Genomic DNA, 17,401 nt, shown 5'->3' on the forward strand with positions numbered 1-17,401 from the left:
TAATAGGCTGTTTAACGCAAAATGCGCTATCTTAGCGCTTCGCATAGGTATTACCGCAGACTGTGATAACTTTTTCACACTTTGCGGTAAGTACCACAATTGTTGCAATTCCTACCTACAACAACTGGGTGGAGAGTGAGTAACCTGGGTAACATCAAGCTAGGTTGAGAGAACATTGCACAAATCTCATTTTTGGGTAAGTTTCCTCACTCCGAAGGTCATCAAATCTTCACAAGAGTGCACGGTTCTGTTCGTATGTCGCACTCTGCATGTCAAAGTGGCCCCTAACCCCTACACTAATACCTAAACCTCACCTCGAGTAGCTAGGTGGGCCTCCTATAGAGGTATAAATACCTAGTATGAGAGCCTTATAGCTAGTCTGTCTGTCTGTCTGTCTCTCTCCTAGCAGCTCAAAATACTGAAAACACTATTTGCAAAAACATCACAAAGTGCAATAAAGCCATATCACATGGCTTAACGCAAATTAAAAAGGTGTAGTTAAAATCCACATTAAAGCTGTGCAATATGGCTTCGCAAATTGCAAAGCCAGCCCACTTGGTCAGAAATCCCACCCCAGACTCCTCCCCTTTTCCTAAATTGCATCGCTCCATGCGTTATGGTGTTTTTGCATGTGTTAAAGGTGCTTTTCGCATGCGAAAATGCCTTAACGCATGCAAAAACGCCATATAGCACTTTGATAAATGACCTGCTCAATAGCAGGTTGAAACTTGGATAAGATTCATCTGGCTAAGTAGCGAGTTATTCAAATATATTCAGCTGCATAAGCCGTACAACTATATATCCTGTCTAAGTTAGACGGATAAGCCTATCCAACTGACTTAGATATCCGGCTTTGTTTCGAATATCTACTCCACCAAGACTAATCAATGCAACTGTTCTCTCAAACTGATGATCAGTTGATCCATTATATATATTGCAGAAATGTAATAATTCCAAAGAATATTGTTCCTCTCAATCTCGTTATTTAAACCCTTTGCCTTTACAGTGTACAAAAGAAAGATCCACCTTGGTTCTAGCATGGCTAAATGAGAATCCCAGTCTATACCCCACCATAATTCCCAAATAGATTCATAGCGAACCACTAGTTACTCAAATGTGTAGGATTATGGTATACAATGTTGGACTTTTAAGGCCTCAATCTTCCCAATCCAGAAACGACTTCTACATCTGATGATTCTAGCCTTTATACTGTACTTCATTTCTCCCACATACAGCTACAAACAGGGACACTTAACGAGTATATAGCACATATGTGCATAATTAGCACGTACATGTGATTACGTTATTTTATAAATTTCAAGTCTATGAATGTATTTTTGATTTTGCATGGACATATTACCAGGAAATAACGAGGGGCATTCCAGGGCATGGTTCTGAGGTACACATGGTCATTGTTATTTTGTAAGAGATATAAGTGTGTACATTACCAAACTTATTCATTCATTTTTACACCTGCTAACTGACTTGCACAGGTGAATTTGGACTTGCCTTTTATCTGCAGTTTTTAGGTGGGAAATCTGGGTGAATTGGTGAGTTTCAGAGTGAAATGCTAGAGGGTCCATCAAGTCCAGTATCCTCTTTCCAAGCGTGGTCAATCCAGGTCACAAATACCTGGCAGGATCCCAAAAAGTTGACAGATTGCATGTTACTTATCCCATGAATAAGTATTGGACTTCCCAAAGTCCCACATTGAGCAGAGGATTTCAACATATTATCCTAGGTGGTGACTCCCAAAGTGTATTGTGTAGCTAAAATTTGGGTTGCTCTTTCCTACATGCATCACTTTTCACTTGTCCACATTAAATATCGACATCTACCATTTGGATGTCCAATTTTCCAGTCTCACAAGGTCCTCTTGCAATTTTTCACAATCCTCTTGTGATTTAACTACTTTGAATAATTTTGTATCAGCAAATTTTGTCATTTCCATCTCTAGGTCATTTATGAATATGTTAAAAAACAGTAGTCCTAGTACAGATCACTGAGGCACTCCACTATTCACCTTTCTCCATTTAGAAAATCAACGTTTTCTATATTTTAACCACTTCTCAATCCATAACAGAATACTGCCTCCTATCCCATTACTTTTTAATTTCCTCAAGAGTCTCTCAAGAGATATTTTGTCAAACATTTTCTTAAAATCCAGAAACACTATACCAACCTGCTCACCTTTATCCTCATTATTCACATCTTCAAAAAATGTAGCAAATTGGTCTTCCCTTAGCTAAATCCATGTTGACTTTGTCCCATCAAACAAAAAGGGGCATGTTTAGGGAACTTTTGGAGTTACCATGTGGTGCAGTAACTTACTGCTTTGTATTAGTATTATCACACAATGTGATAAATCTTATTTTTTGCATCCTGGGGAGAGAGAGAGAGAGAGTGTACAAGGCCCTCATAGTAGTTAAGTATGTAAATCTCTATAGAAGGGCCATCTAATAGGTCGAGGTGAGGTGGTTTGGGTTTAGGGGCCAGTTTCGCATGTAGCGTGAGATGTGCGAACATCACAGTACACCTTGGTGAAGATGTGACATCATTTGGAGTGAGGAAAGTCTAACAAAGATGAAATTTTGTACTATGTTCTCTCATCCTAGCTTGATGGACTCTATAACAGGGTTTCATCATGCTAGGGTGAGAGAATATAGTACAAAATTTCATCTTTGTGAGATTTTCCTCACTCCAAATGATGTCAAATCTTCACCAAGGTGTACTGTGCTGTTCGTACGTCTCACGTTACATGCGAAACTGGCCCCTAAACCCAAAACTACCACTAATATCTCACCTCGACCTATTAGGCGGCCCTCCTATAGAGATATAAATAGGTGCACACAATGAAGCCCTCCCCAGAGGTGTTATCTCTCTCTCTCCCTCCCCCCCCCCCATGGGATTTACATGAGTAAGTCCTATTTTCATGTGTAAAATATATGGATGTATATTTTTAAAATAGGTAGGAAATGTATGTGTGTTCAATACCCTGAAATGCTCACTTTCAATGCATTGCATGTATTCAATGCATTGATACTGGTAGCATATTCAAAATCTGAAAAGCTATCTGTGAAAAAGCCCAGGACACATACCACTTCATCTATATCATTGTGACTAGGGCTGTCATTAAAAAACCAATCCTTTCATGATTGTAACTCCCATCCTAGCTTGTACCACACAATATCTTCCCACAGATATTTGAGGCCATTACTATATATAGACTGAAAAACAATGGTCAACATCTTAAATTTAGCCCTTTCACAATCAGTATCCAATGGAGCAAGTGAAGCATCCTTTCAAACATAGATTTTCCCAAATCAACAATGCTTCCATAAAGGTGGCATGCACATCAGTTAGGGGATGTGGCCAAACTGTGTTTTAAAGAGTGCCAGATACATGCGTTAAACCTACTGCATGCACATCTGGAAAGTTTCCAAAATGGGAGGCGCATGGGTGTGGTCTGGGCGGGGCATGGACATTTCAGAGCCCGGCCAAAAGATGCGCGAGTAACTACTCACATGCCCTGGTGCGCGTCGAGGGCCCCTGCCACATAACGTTACTTCTGCTATGGATGACATGCAAGTTATAAAATAAAAAGATTGAGCAATTTGTGAGGGGTTTCAAGGGGCTGGGAGTGTAGGCTGTCATACCAGAGGGGTTTGGAGGACCTAGCTGTTAAATGGGCAAACTGGTGTTTGAACTGGTGAACTTACAATGGCAGGGGGCACGCGCCCCTTTTAAAATCCCCCAGTCTTCTGTGGTAGGAGCAGGATTTGTGCGCCCACTTACAATTTGGCACATTTATGCACGTGGCCAGGCCATTTCAGAATATGCGCACATATATACTCGCAAATTATAAAATGGTTGCATCCCTGGGCATTTGCATGCCAGTTTGAAAGTTACCGTCCCATTTGTAATAACTGAAGTTTGTGAGTTAGCTTACCCAGAAAGCCTACCCAGAAATCCCACATATAAAACATTACAATAATCAAGAACATATTTAACTGGAGCATAAATCACCAGTTTTAATGCTTGAGTTCTAAATAAAGTCACAATTGATGCACCATTTTAAATTGTAGATGAGCTCGCTGTGCAACCAGCCCAATTTAAGGCTCCAAAAGAAACTGAAATCTGGTACAAGCTCAAGACTCCTAACCTTAGAAGAAATGTTGACAATATGTCCCTCAAGAAATGGTTGAATGGTTAAAGCGGACACCCTTTCCACATTATTGCCTATATAAAAGATCTCAATCTTATTGTTATTCAAGACCTGATGACTTTTCTAAAACCAAAGGGAAAAATCAACTAAACAGGAATTTAAAAAGGTAACTGTGTCATCCATATTCTCCCCAGTAGGAACGAAGAACTGGATGTCATCAGCATAAATATGTCAGATGACACCCAGGTCCTCTAGTAAAATAGTTAGTGGCCTCATAAAGATAATAGCAATGAGAGACAGGAGCCTTGGCAGATCTTCACTCTCACCGTTAAAGAGGAAGAAGAGACATCACCTGCTTGTACAACCTGTGAATGACTCATAAAAAAAAAAAAAGAAGCAATCCAAGAGCAAACAACCCTCATGAGACCAAGACTTTGACATTTTTCAAGATGTATCTGGTGGTCAACCAAATCAAAAGCAGTGGACAAATCCAGCAAAGCAAAAATGCAAACTAGACAGAGTCTAAAATGCACAAAGCATCCTCTGACAGGGATATCAGCACTAACTCTGTATTTTGTCCAGGTCGAAACCCAGACTGAATATCAGCAACCTCCAAAAAATGTGATAATTAAGTTGTCACCATCTTCTCAATGAGCTTTGCTAATAAAGATATATTTGATATTGGTATATAACTCTTATACAATCCAAGATCTAGCTGAGCTTTTTTAAAGATCAGCTTAATCACTGATCAAAATAGCTGGCAATCATACTTCTGCAAGTGAATCATTAATAATTCTGCATAAACACTTCAAGCTATTACTTGCCAAAGATTTAAACAACTGCGGAGCTCAGAGGTCCAGAGGACTACTAGTAGAACATCAAACAGTGATTTAAACTCAACATAATAAATCTGTACAAAATTGGCCAACTGAGAAAACTCAGTGGACTGAGGGACTGCTTTACTTAATGAAGCCAAAAAGAAAAGAAACTATTCACTTGCTTCAGATACATGGATGTAGTCTGCATAATATTTGACTGCTTTAATCAAGAAATATTATTACCCTCCAAAAATGAGGCTAATGCAGTACAACTGGGCATAGAAACATGGCCATCACTCAATTTTCTACTTCAACAAACTTCTAACTATCTTAAATAATTCCTTATTCACATTATTAGTCAATCTGATGGAATCAGAAAAAGCTGTCTTTTTTATTTCGATTATGCAATCTTGCGTATCCTGCACTTATTAGCTTTCTTCCTCCAACAGGCGTGAACAATAGAGGATTGATGTTTCTTTCACTGATATTCTAAACACCGAACCCCTCTTCTCATTTACCAGAGTTCATCAGAAAACTGCTTACATCTTGAGGGGCAATATCTAGGGTCAGTGTATCAGAATTGTACAATTGATCCATCCACTAACTCACCAACTCTATTAACCGTCTCTAAAGGAACATAACATATCAAGATGACTACAAAAAACAGCAGGCTCAGCCTTCCCTCTGTGCACTACAGAATCTTTATGATCCTTAAAACTACATGATCTCTTTTCAAAATTAAGGTCATTATGATATACAGCAGTTCAATTAGCTACTACACATCAAAATGGCGAGCTCTGGCACCTCCTGAGCAGACGTTGTCATTTCAAGAGAGGAGAAAGAAAAAAGAAGTCGTCGAATGAAGAACCTGGGCTATAGCCCTGGACCTGTTCTGGTGCCTCCCGAGCAAATAGCATTATTTCAAGAGTGAAGATGGAAGAAAGAAGGACAAAGACCTCTGAGGCCTGGGCTTGATCCTGGGCCAAGGCCCGGACATCAGGCCGGGCCCTGTCATGGGCCTGAGATAGGGCCAAGGTTCAGGTGTTGGAGAAGGTTTAGAGCACAGCCCTCCTCTCATGAAGCTGGGCTATATTAGCCTGTTTTTCTTAGTATGGACCTCTCCTCCAGAGAAGTCACACTATAACGAGGAGATAAGACTTTTAGAGACCCTCAACAGGATCTTCATTTTTGGGATATAGGACACAGACTGGGGAAGGACCGGGCTCATATAGACCTCGGGTGCAATTTTGAAGCTCAGGGGATTCCTCGACACACATAGGGATTTGCCTGCCACATTGGGGGTTTTGCTTATCAGCTCACTCCCTGAGGGATAAGGTATTATAGCCCAGGATTTGGTACTGAGGGCGCATACACAAAGAAGGGTCCAATTTGTAAATACCCCAGTGAGAGCCCAGTGGTAACAGACAGTTACTTAATTGATTGAACACTGATTTCAGTTTTGAAGACTGATCAGTAAATTTATTTTGAATACCTAACACTGTGTCCTGTCTAATCCCTGCAGCGCACCATCCCCAAAGGGACTTAACTGTTCACACACACACAGCTTGGGAGATCACATCACTGTCTGGGCCAAGAAGGTTAACCTTCCCCCCCCCCCCTCCCACACACACACAGAAAGGACCCCTCCTTGGGACAAGCAGAGAGGGAATAAAATGCTAGTTGAGACAGCCCCTGAAATAAATTATTTTCTGTGCCCTTTGCAACCAGCTAAATCCATGATAAAGGGTTACAGATAGATATAAAGATAGACAGAGATAGACAGATAGAGATAGATATGCCTTTGTCTCATGGAAATTTACTACTATATATATATAAAACTCCAAATTTCACAGAAGAAATACAAACATGAAGTGCCACATTTAGCCCAGATATACTAAAAGTACAACTGAAAAGTGCACACATTGTTTCCATTGTAATCATGCAAACATTCATTCAGAGTTTGAAATCATAGTATTCTCTGCAAAAAAAAAAAAAAAAAAAAAAAAAAAAATATATATATATATATTGCATTGATTTTAGGGAATTTTACTGAAGATTAAGTCCACCAGTGAATTTCTATTGTCATGTGCACCTAGAATTTTTTTTTTTAATTTCCCTTGCAGCGCAGATAGACAAATGAAGCGCGAATGTATAATAATAACAGCACACGCAGAAGAAACAGAGAACAGAAAACCTGTACAAATGCTTCCACACTACTGAAATGTATTGAACGCATTTGGAAATTTTACATGGAGGGCCAGGGAAAGAAGCTGCTATCGGCCAGGGCTCGCAGACTAAACCCACGGAAAGGATGGCGAGGAGACACTGGCCTGGGCCTAATTCAGGCCTGAGAAGAGCCGCTGTCCCTCACAACAGCCTGAGGAGAGGAAACCGCCACCGGCGCCTGGGGCCGCCATCTTCCACCGACCTGCCAAGTTTGGAGAGACAGGCAGAGTGGACAGAGGCAGGAGAGAAGCTGGACAGAGGCTGACTAGCTGGAGGAAGGACTCGGCCTATTTATTTGATTTGCTTGTCTGCACGGTTCTTTTAAGTCGCTTGTTCCCGGGGCAGCTCACAGCGGCTTACAGAGATAATGAATAGCATTATCCAAGCAGAATACTATTTACATTGAAAAATAAGAAGGAAACACGGTAAGAGTTTGAGTGGGGCTGATGGGAGCAGGGCCGGGAGGAAGAGGCTGGCTGTGGGAGGTTAGAAAAGCCGGCTGACGTAAGGGGAGGCGGAAGAGGCTGTCTGGAGGGGTGGAAGGGAAAGAGAGGTTGGGTGGAGGAGAGGAAGGACCTCAAAAGGAGAGAGGCTGGAAGGAGAGGGCTGGACAAGGGATGGAAAAAATGCATAGGGGGAGTGAGGGCTGAGCAAAGATTTAAAATGAAAGGCAAATGAAGCAAGAAAAAGTACACAAAACAGTCCAAAAGTGAAAAAAAAACCCCCCAAAAAAAGCAGAAAATGGCGCATTGTAAGGAATATCACAAAGACACATTTTTCCCTGGTGCCATACAAATCTTTGGCTGTTGCTCGTCTCTCTCTTTTCACCGACCTGTGTAAAAGCAGATATTTTTCCTGTGCTATATTTGGGCAGGCGTGCAGATTGTGTGTGTGTGGGCTTTCAGGAGATTATTGATAGCTATCTGCCCGGACTATTGTTGTTGCACGGGCCTGCTCACCTCTCTAGCTCCTCTGCAGGTCATGGGTCGGCCTCCCCAGTGGCAGCCGCGAGCTCCTCCAGGCCTTGGCGTCCCGCGGCGGTGGTCGCCGGGCCTTCCACTGCGCACCAGGCCTCATGCCGGAGTTCGGCGTCCTCCTTGGCATTGGCCACGCCCCCTAGGCGCGGGGACCGCCCGGTCTCTTGTAGGGCCAGGGGCGGGTCTAGCTCCGCGGCGCGCGCCCGGACTGAACGTACTACTTAAGGAAGTCCCTGCCTGCACTTCCTTGCCTTGGAAATCGGGTCAGCACTGTAAGTGGACTAGTTTGCCTCCGCGTTCACAGTCTTGCTCTAGTTTTGTTCCAGCCTTGTTCCAGAGTCCTTCCATTCCCGCATCCTTCTGTTCCAGCGTCTGTCTGTCCCTGTCTCCCCAGGTAGTACCTTCGGACTGACTCTCTGGTACTGACCTCTGCCTGCTTCATTGACCATTCTGACCACTGCCTGGATTCTGACCTCTGCCTGCCTTCATGATCTCATCTGACCTCTGGAACCTGACCCCTGCTTCGTTGACTACTCTCGGACTGATTCCTGGTATTGACTCCTGCTTTGAGTGACTTCCCTCGGACTGATCCTCGGAACCTGACCCCAGCTGCCATTGACCACGCCTTCTTGGTTCTGGCTCTGTCCCTTGCCTTGTCATCGCTTACGCTAAATTGGCCTTCTCTGATACTCCAGGCCTACAGTCCAGTGACCGACCGCCCTCTCTTCCAACTGGTGGGCACACCCCTCTACTTCCTCTCCGGGAGACCCTGCGAGGCCCACCTAAGTCCAAGCGGCCCGGGTCCCCAAGGGCTGAGGGCTGCACCCGGGGGGACTGCGGGCTTCCAGTGGTGAAGCTCCTCCTAGCCTTTGTCTCCTCCTGTGCTCCGCCCCCCCTGGGAGCAGGTGCACAGGAGGAGATGGGCCCTTGGGGGCAGGGCCCAACCAGGGAGCCGTCCTACACTGCTCAATGACAAGGGTCCGCCTCCATGCGCAACAACTGTACAGTATTTATAGTCGCTGGCCTCTTCACCCCTCCCAAGGAAGTCCACTGACTGAACTACGTTCAGGTCGTTTGGGAATGAAGTAAAAATCCTTTAGAATTTACGAAAAAAAAACCCCCCTGGTTTTAAATGAATGATATATTTTGTATGATGTACAGCAGGAAAGGGAGAAAACTGTGATTGTGAAGAGCATGTATATAGTTATAATATGATAAAATAATATCATTTTATTCTGCAAGGAAATCTCTTAAGAGATTTAGGGATAAGCTGCTCATTTATTATTGGTGAGAACTCCGGTTCTCTTCAAAGTCAAGTAAGTGCTATTTTAGTTTTCGTATTAATTGGCAGCGGCATATTTCACTGTCAGGCCTAGACAAAGGATTTCCTGCATCACACTAGGTGTCCCAAACAGGGTGGGGGTCAATATTCAAAAGCTATTTCCATGGATGACTGAAAAGTGATCCGTCTAAGGGGCTAGCTGGCTATATTTAAAGCCGTGTGCGGTTAAATTCTAGCCACTCAATGACTTATTTGGCTGGAATTTAGCCGTATAAGATGGGGGTGGATGGGAGGCATTTTGGGGCGGGCCAGAATTTCTCGCACGTGTTATGCAGCTAATTCTGATATTCGGAATTAGCCACTCAGCCAGTGCGGCTAACTCTGGTCGCGCCGCAGGGCTGCCCTAAAGTTAAATCGGTCACACTTATCTGCTTCGTTTCAAGATAGCCTTGTATATTCAGCAGCCCAGCCGCGCCGTTAGGCGGAGAGCTATATCCCACTAGCCCGGTGGCTCCCAACGCTGTCCTGGGGACCCCCCCCCCCCAGCCAGTCTGGGGTTTTCAGGATATCCACAAAGAATATGCGTGAGAGGAAATCTGCATGCACCGCCTCCATAACATGCAAATTTTCTCTCATGCATATTCATTGTGGATATCCTGGCTGGGGGGGGGGGTCGGGGGGTGGGGTCGGGGGACCACTGCACCGATTGAATATCAGCCTCGCTACTTTTACCTTTGGGTTTCCTTTGGATGTGTTAAGTGATGCTCTACATCTGTTTCTCAGAGTCTGAGTTAGGGAGGGTTGTTGTACAAAACACTGAAAATAGATTAAACGTACTGTGTCCTTCATGGCATGCCCTGAGATTTATCTCTCCAATTGGTCCCTCAAGCGATAGCAGAAAGCAGGCAGCCCAGCACTATACGGCTTGAAAGAAATATGAAGCAATAGGTACATAACCATAGATCTACAATTGATTTACAGGACTGTGCAGGCCTTCAAATGTATTGATGGTGAGGATGTTTGTTATATTTATTGTACATGGCTACTCACTGAAAATACTTCAAATGCTGCACGATAAAAGACATTTTGCAAGGTTTCATATGTTGTCAGACATTTTCGCCTTTATAAAAATGTTCATTACCTTCATAGTGCATACAGTTTTCCCTACTTGATTTTCAAGTATCTCTGTAACAGGAGGAGCTATCCAGAGAGCTCCTCCTGTTACAGAGTTTACTTTTTTTATGCTCTAAATATTAAAATATTATCTACTTGGAATATGTGAAACAAATCAAGAGCGCTTTGAAAATAAAGACATGAATCCTGAAAAAAAAAAAAAAAAACCCACCCCACCAGCTCCAAAATGCTGTATCAGAAAAACATTTCGGTTTGCTGCACTTTCACTAAGGACAGGATTCACCGAGCTTTTTTCTTGCAGTGTGTAATGGGAGAAAACCCATAGTACAGCAGACCCTAAAGCAAATGCATGTATCGGTGATGAAATCGCTCACTGAATTCCATTCACTTGTGCAAAATCAATTTTAATTCAAGTAGACTCTCGGTACTTGCTACAAGCACACATTTCCAAAGAATATAAAATCAGCAGAAACAGAAGAATAATTGCTACGCCAGAAACAAGCAGCTCCATAGTACAGGTAATGAAACCTGGGGAGTTTTAACGGGGTCATTTTGAGCCGCGAAACAGGTGGGACATAAAAGCTGGAACCGTGGCTTTCTGTTATCCCATGCACTTCCTTTCTGGCACGGCAGGGAAGAACGGATCACACCGTGATTACAACGGTGAGCTCTGAGATCAATACATCTGGCAAACTTTGGCACTGAACTCGGTTTAAGCCGTTTAATACAGCAGGATGCTCTCCGTGAATGTCTGCAACACATTACTTACTGATGTGTAGAGGAAGCCTTCTCCGTTCATGGCTATATACAACCCTGTCTTTAGTCCTTGGATGGCAACAACTCGAAGACCCACTGGTATAAGGTTGAATAACGCTGGAAAAAAAAAAAAAAGGTGAAGTATTGCAGATAAGTCAGGAGTGAACAGGTAATTAAATTGAAGGTTATTGTAATGATCTTTCAGCTTTAAGGAGCAAATCTTTTTTTTTTTCAAACTATGATAATTTAAAAAGCATTGCTATTTATTTAGTTAGCATTTAACATTTAAGGCTTCAGCTTGTAAATCTAATTAGCAATTATGCCTGCAGCACTGCAGTAATGATACAAGTGTTGGATAACAAATGACGTTGATGCCTCACAGGACTGCAATCGGCAGCAAGGCGCCACCGTTATTAAAGCATGCTTGCAACTCTGATATAGAGGAATATTTCAAGGGCGACGATGGGCACGCTCATGGGTTAGAGAACTTTGAGCGTGATTTACTAAATATTTTCCCCAATAAAACACACAGGGACTTATTTACTGTGCTTACTTTCCCCTATCCACTCAGAGGGGGATAGAAGTGCCTTCATGAATCAAGGCCTTTGCTTTATACATCTTAATGTGTGAACATTCAGCTCATGTCTTTTCATTGGCAGCTCCAAGGTGAGCAACATTCGGGTACAGTAATGTATTTCCTTGACCCAGAGAGCTCACAAGCAGGGAGCCCAGCTTTCAAACCTATCCGCGGTACAGCATTTGCATGCATAAGTGGCCATGCGGCGATTAACACTAGCATTTTATAAACTGTGTGGCGGGGGCTGCACAGTTAATATAACACTGCGTATTTCTGCTCTGAAAGCACACACCATACGCGTGTGAATATTTCCAATGCCCGAAAGCATATACTTTCTCTATCCATTTTATAAGCACACGAGTATATTTTACATGCAAAATAATCATGGCACTGCATGAATAAACATGGAGGCAGGTATTTTATAAAGTATGCAGATATTCCATTTTGGAAATATGCCCATACTTGGATCACTAGTTCACTGAGACATTTCCCAGTTCACCCAGTCCTTCCCCAGTTCACTTAAGCCACTTTAGCATTTCACTCTGAACCCCACCAGTTTACACAGACCTCCCACCCATAAATTACAGAAAACAGAACAGTCTGATGTCACTTGCACAAGTCAATTTACAGGAATAAAAGCAAACAAATAAGTTTGGAAATGTATACACATACATCTCTCACAAACTAGCAAACACCTCGTGCACTTCTGAACTGTGCCTCAAAATGTCCTTCTAGCGCCCCTTTTTTTTTTTCATGCAAAACTGAAAGTACGTGCATACTCTGCAGGATTATAGAATAGTACGTATGCGCACACATGCTACTCACGCATGTACATGGGGTCCTGTCCGTTTGAGAAATCAGTCCTTAGACTGTACCTGAGGCAATGGAGGGTGTAGTGATTAACCTGGAAAGGGGAACTGGCTAGGCGATACTCCTTACAGTAGTCTACAGACATCCAGCACAAGCAGAACTGGCTAGAGATTTAATCAAACACATACATGAAACTGCAGTGATGAGGATGTGTATCGCCGGGGGAAGACTTCAGTCAATCGAGTGCTGACTGGCACATCCCATCTCTAGAAACAGAACCGGAGAGATTCTGCATTCCCTTCAGGAAGACCGAGGCAGGATGGAGCTTGGTAGCTGGAAATGGGGATAGTTTATCAAATCATGGTGAACCTAGTTTATCAAATCACGGTGAACCTAGAAGATGTGGTAGGCCTGATTGACAAACTGAAGAGTAGTAAATCACCTGGACCGGATGGTATACACCCCAGAGTTCTGAAGGAACTAAAAAATGAAATTTCAGACTTATTAGTAAAAATTTGTAACTTATCATTAAAATCATCCATTGTACCTGAAGACTGGAGGTTAGCAAATGTAACCCCAATATTTAAAAAGGGCTCCAGGGGCGATCCGGGAAACTACAGACCAGTTAGCCTGACTTCAGTGCCAGGAAAAATAGTGGAAAGTGTTCTAAACATCAAAATCACAGAACATATAGAAAGACACGGTTTAATGGCACAAAGTCAGCATGGCTTTACCCAGGGCAAGTCTTGCCTCACAAATCTGCTTCACTTTTTTGAAGGAGTTAATAAACATGTGGATAAAGGTGAACCGGTAGATGTAGTATACTTGGATTTTCAGAAGGCGTTTGACAAAGTTCCTCATGAGAGGCTTCTAGGAAAAGTAAAAAGTCATGGGATAGGTGGCGATGTCCTTTCGTGGATTGCAAACTGGCTAAAAGACAGGAAACAGAGAGTAGGATTAAATGGGCAATTTTCTCAGTGGAAGGGAGTGGACAGTGGAGTGCCTCAGGGATCTGTATTGGGACCCTTACTGTTCAATATATTTATAAATGATCTGGAAAGAAATACGAGTGACATAATCAAATTTGCAGATGACACAAAATTGTTCAGAGTAGTTAAATCACAAGCAGATTGTGATAAATTGCAGGAAGACCTTGTGAGACTGGAAAATTGGGCATCCAAATGGCAGATGAAATTTAATGTGGATAAGTGCAAGGTGATGCATATAGGGAAAAATAACCCATGCTATAATTACACAATGTTGGGTTCCATATTAGGTGCTACAACCCAAGAAAGAGATCTAGGTGTCATAGTGGATAACACATTGAAATCGTCGGTACAGTGTGCTGCGGCAGTCAAAAAAGCAAACAGAATGTTGGGAATTATTAGAAAAGGAATGGTGAATAAAACGGAAAATGTCATAATGCCTCTGTATCGCTCCATGGTGAGACCGCACCTTGAATACTGTGTACAATTCTGGTCGCCGCATCTCAAAAAAGATATAATTGCGATGGAGAAGGTACAGAGAAGGGCTACCAAAATGATAAGGGGAATGGAACAACTCCCCTATGAGGAAAGACTAGTTAGGACTTTTCAGCTTGGAGAAGAGACGACTGAGGGGGGATATGATAGAGGTGTTTAAAATCATGAGAGGTCTAGAACGGGTAGATGTGAATCGGTTATTTACTCTTTCGGATAGTAGAAAGACTAGGGGGCACTCCATGAAGTTAGCATGGGGCACATTTAAAACTAATCGGATAAAGTTCTTTTTTACTCAACGCACAATTAAACTCTGGAATTTGTTGCCAGAGAATGTGGTTAGTGCAGTTAGTATAGCTGTGTTTAAAAAAGGATTGGATAAGTTCTTGGAGGAGAAGTCCATTACCTGCTATTAAGTTCACTTAGAGAATAGCCACTGCCATTAGCAATGGTTACATGGAATAGACTTAGTTTTTGGGTACTTGCCAGGTTCTTATGGCCTGGATTGGCCACTGTTGGAAACAGGATGCTGGGCTTGATGGACCCTTGGTCTGACCCAGTATGGCATTTTCTTATATCTCAGCTCATGATCATTAGGTGCGGTTAAATAGGAGCAGCAAAGGCAAAAGGAGACCACCGGAAGTTCGGGATGCTAGACTTTAAGACTACTGAGATTGGGAATACCTTTGTCGGGCAGAAGAACAGTGGGTTATTATACTGAAAGGATGCTATTATAAGCGCAACGTGTTCTTATTAAGAATATAAGAACATGCCATACTGGGTCAGACCAAGGGTCAAGCCCAGCATCCTGTTTCCAACAGTGGCCAATCCAGGCCATAAGAACCTGGCAAGTACCCAAAAACTAAGTCTATTCCATGTAACCATTGCTAATGGCAGTGGCTATTCTCTAAGTGAACTTAATAGCAGGTAATGGACTTCTCCTCCAAGAACTTATCCAATCCTTTTTTAAACCCAGCTACACTAACTGCACTAACCACATTCTCTGGCAACAAATTCCAGAGTTTAATTGTGCGTTGAGTAAAAAAGAACTTTCTCCGATTAGTTTTAAATGTGCCACATGCTAACTTCATGGAAGGTAAATATAAAAGTAAAGGAAAAAGATGCAGGGTGTTGAAACGAGATGGTTAGCTCAGAACGTATGAGGCATTTCAAGTTCTGCCGTTCCCGCAGCTCTTTGTACTGCTGCACACAAATAACCTCTCCCAGAAGAAAGATAACCAGACATGGGGACTAAAAGAACGATACTGTATAGGACGAGAGAGTGTGGGGCGATTATGAACTTCTTTCTCACTAGCACAGTATGAATACGAAGGTCCCTTTTGAGCTGTACGTGACGAGACAGTGGGATCTACAGATATAGATGGCAACTTATCCAGGTATATCATGATTTAATCTTGTAAACTAAAGGCCTGAAAATTGTCCACTCTTTCTGATGGTCAAGAACAACAGCAGCAACACGCACCTTTTATCTGCGGAGAGGCGATAATGCACACGGTTTTGCATTTTTAAAAACTACATGCTTTATTTTAAAGGGAAAAAGCGACCCCAGAGAGATAAAATGTGCAAATCTCTAATGGTAATTTTTCCTTAGGCAGTTTTTAAAATAAAAATATGCTCCTGCTTTCTTTTTGAGAACCGGTACCTAGTCCGTGGGTAAAATGTCCACACAGAATTTGAAAGTATGCGGGCTGTTTTGAAAATCTCTTCCCTCAACCACACCACAGTTGTAATCCTGCCCACACAATCAAAATAAATCAATGTCAAAGTGTTGCAGTCAGGTCCCTTCTGAGCATCTCACAGCACAGAACACAGCTGGCAAGAACCCTGGGATGGGAAACAGGCAGCAGAAAACTGTGCCACTGTTACGACATTACTCAAAGTACCGGGGCTAATTCACCCATTTAGAGGCCAGAAAGGCGTCTCAGGTAAGGTAGTAATGACAGCAGAAAAGGACCAAATGCTCCATCCAGTCTGCCCAGCAAGCTCTTAAGGTAATAACTGCCGCTCTGTGCAGGGCACCCCCGTGTTTCTCTTAAGGGTAGCAACTGATAACCTGTACAAACTTTACTGCTGGCAGCATTTTTACTGGGTCAGGCGCCTACTTGAAAATTCAGACGGTGCTGCTTGACGGGCTTTGCTTACGGACTTGGCCGCAGAAGCAGCCCTGTGCATTTTCCCTTATGTCTGCGTATCAGTACCCCAGATTGCAAAAGTCAGGGCCCATGTTGGTTGTCGTCTGAATCCAATTCCTCTTTCCCCCTCTCCCCCTCTGTCAAAGTGGAGAGCGATGTTGCAGTTGAGCGGAAAGCATCAAGGCTTATTGGTTAAGGGTAGTAATCCCTTGCCTTCTGTCAAGGGTAGTTACCGCTGCTCCCTGCAGGTTACTCCCATGCTCATCAGTTCCTCAGAAAGTAAAATGTTGGGGCCCTCTTTGGTTGTTCTCTAAATCCATTTCCCCTTTTCCCACTGCCATTGAAGAGCAATGTTGCATTTGCATCAAAAGGTTTACAGGCATAGGGTAGTAACCACCACACCAGCAAGTTACTCCCATGCACCCTTTTCTTGTTTTCACCACCTCCTCCGGATGGGCATTCCAGGGATCCACCACCCTCTCCATGAAGAAATATTTCCGGACGTTGGTTCTGAGTTTCATTTTGTGACCTCTAGTTCTACTGTTTCCTTTCCAACGGAGAAGGTGCATCATTAAAACCTTTCAGGTATCTGAAGGTCTGTATCATATCTCCACCACTTCTCCTCTCCTCTCTTCCAGGGCACTGCCCCGAGCTCTCAGGGAGCGAGCTGCTTTTTTCTCATCGATAGGCATTATGAATTATTCATGCTACATGGGTGATGCCGCCAGGCAGCACAGGGCAGAGCCTTCTCTCAGGGGCTCTGAAGGCTTTGGGTGAACAGCTATTCAGACAGGCCAGCAGTCACATTCGTTCAGGAGGCCAAACCAAAGCACACGAGACAGATTAGTGAATAACGAGGCATTTTGGGCTTCCCCTACTCCAAGCCATGAAATGAATTAAATGCCCCAATTTATATCCCAGTTTAGCAGTTTCATTATCCTTTGTCTGACATTGAAAGCTACACATCTGATGCGAGGAACATCTACAATGACATGGAGAAACTGCTCTGAGCATCCATGGGTCAT

At 43.1% G+C, this 17,401-nt stretch overlaps 1 protein-coding gene across 1 annotated transcript in view; it reads right to left on the reverse strand.

The window, feature by feature from the left end:
• The window catches only part of FGF14 (fibroblast growth factor 14), a 419,021-nt gene that overhangs the window by 307,694 nt on the left and 93,926 nt on the right, over positions 1–17,401 (reverse strand). The window contains exon 3 of the mRNA XM_029604517.1: positions 11,372–11,475. Coding sequence (XP_029460377.1) covers positions 11,372–11,475 — 104 coding nt within the window. The remainder of the gene's footprint in view (positions 1–11,371; positions 11,476–17,401) is intronic.

The sequence above is a fragment of the Rhinatrema bivittatum genome, chromosome 5 (assembly GCF_901001135.1).
Source record: "Rhinatrema bivittatum chromosome 5, aRhiBiv1.1, whole genome shotgun sequence".
Taxonomy (NCBI): Eukaryota; Metazoa; Chordata; class Amphibia; order Gymnophiona; family Rhinatrematidae; genus Rhinatrema; species Rhinatrema bivittatum.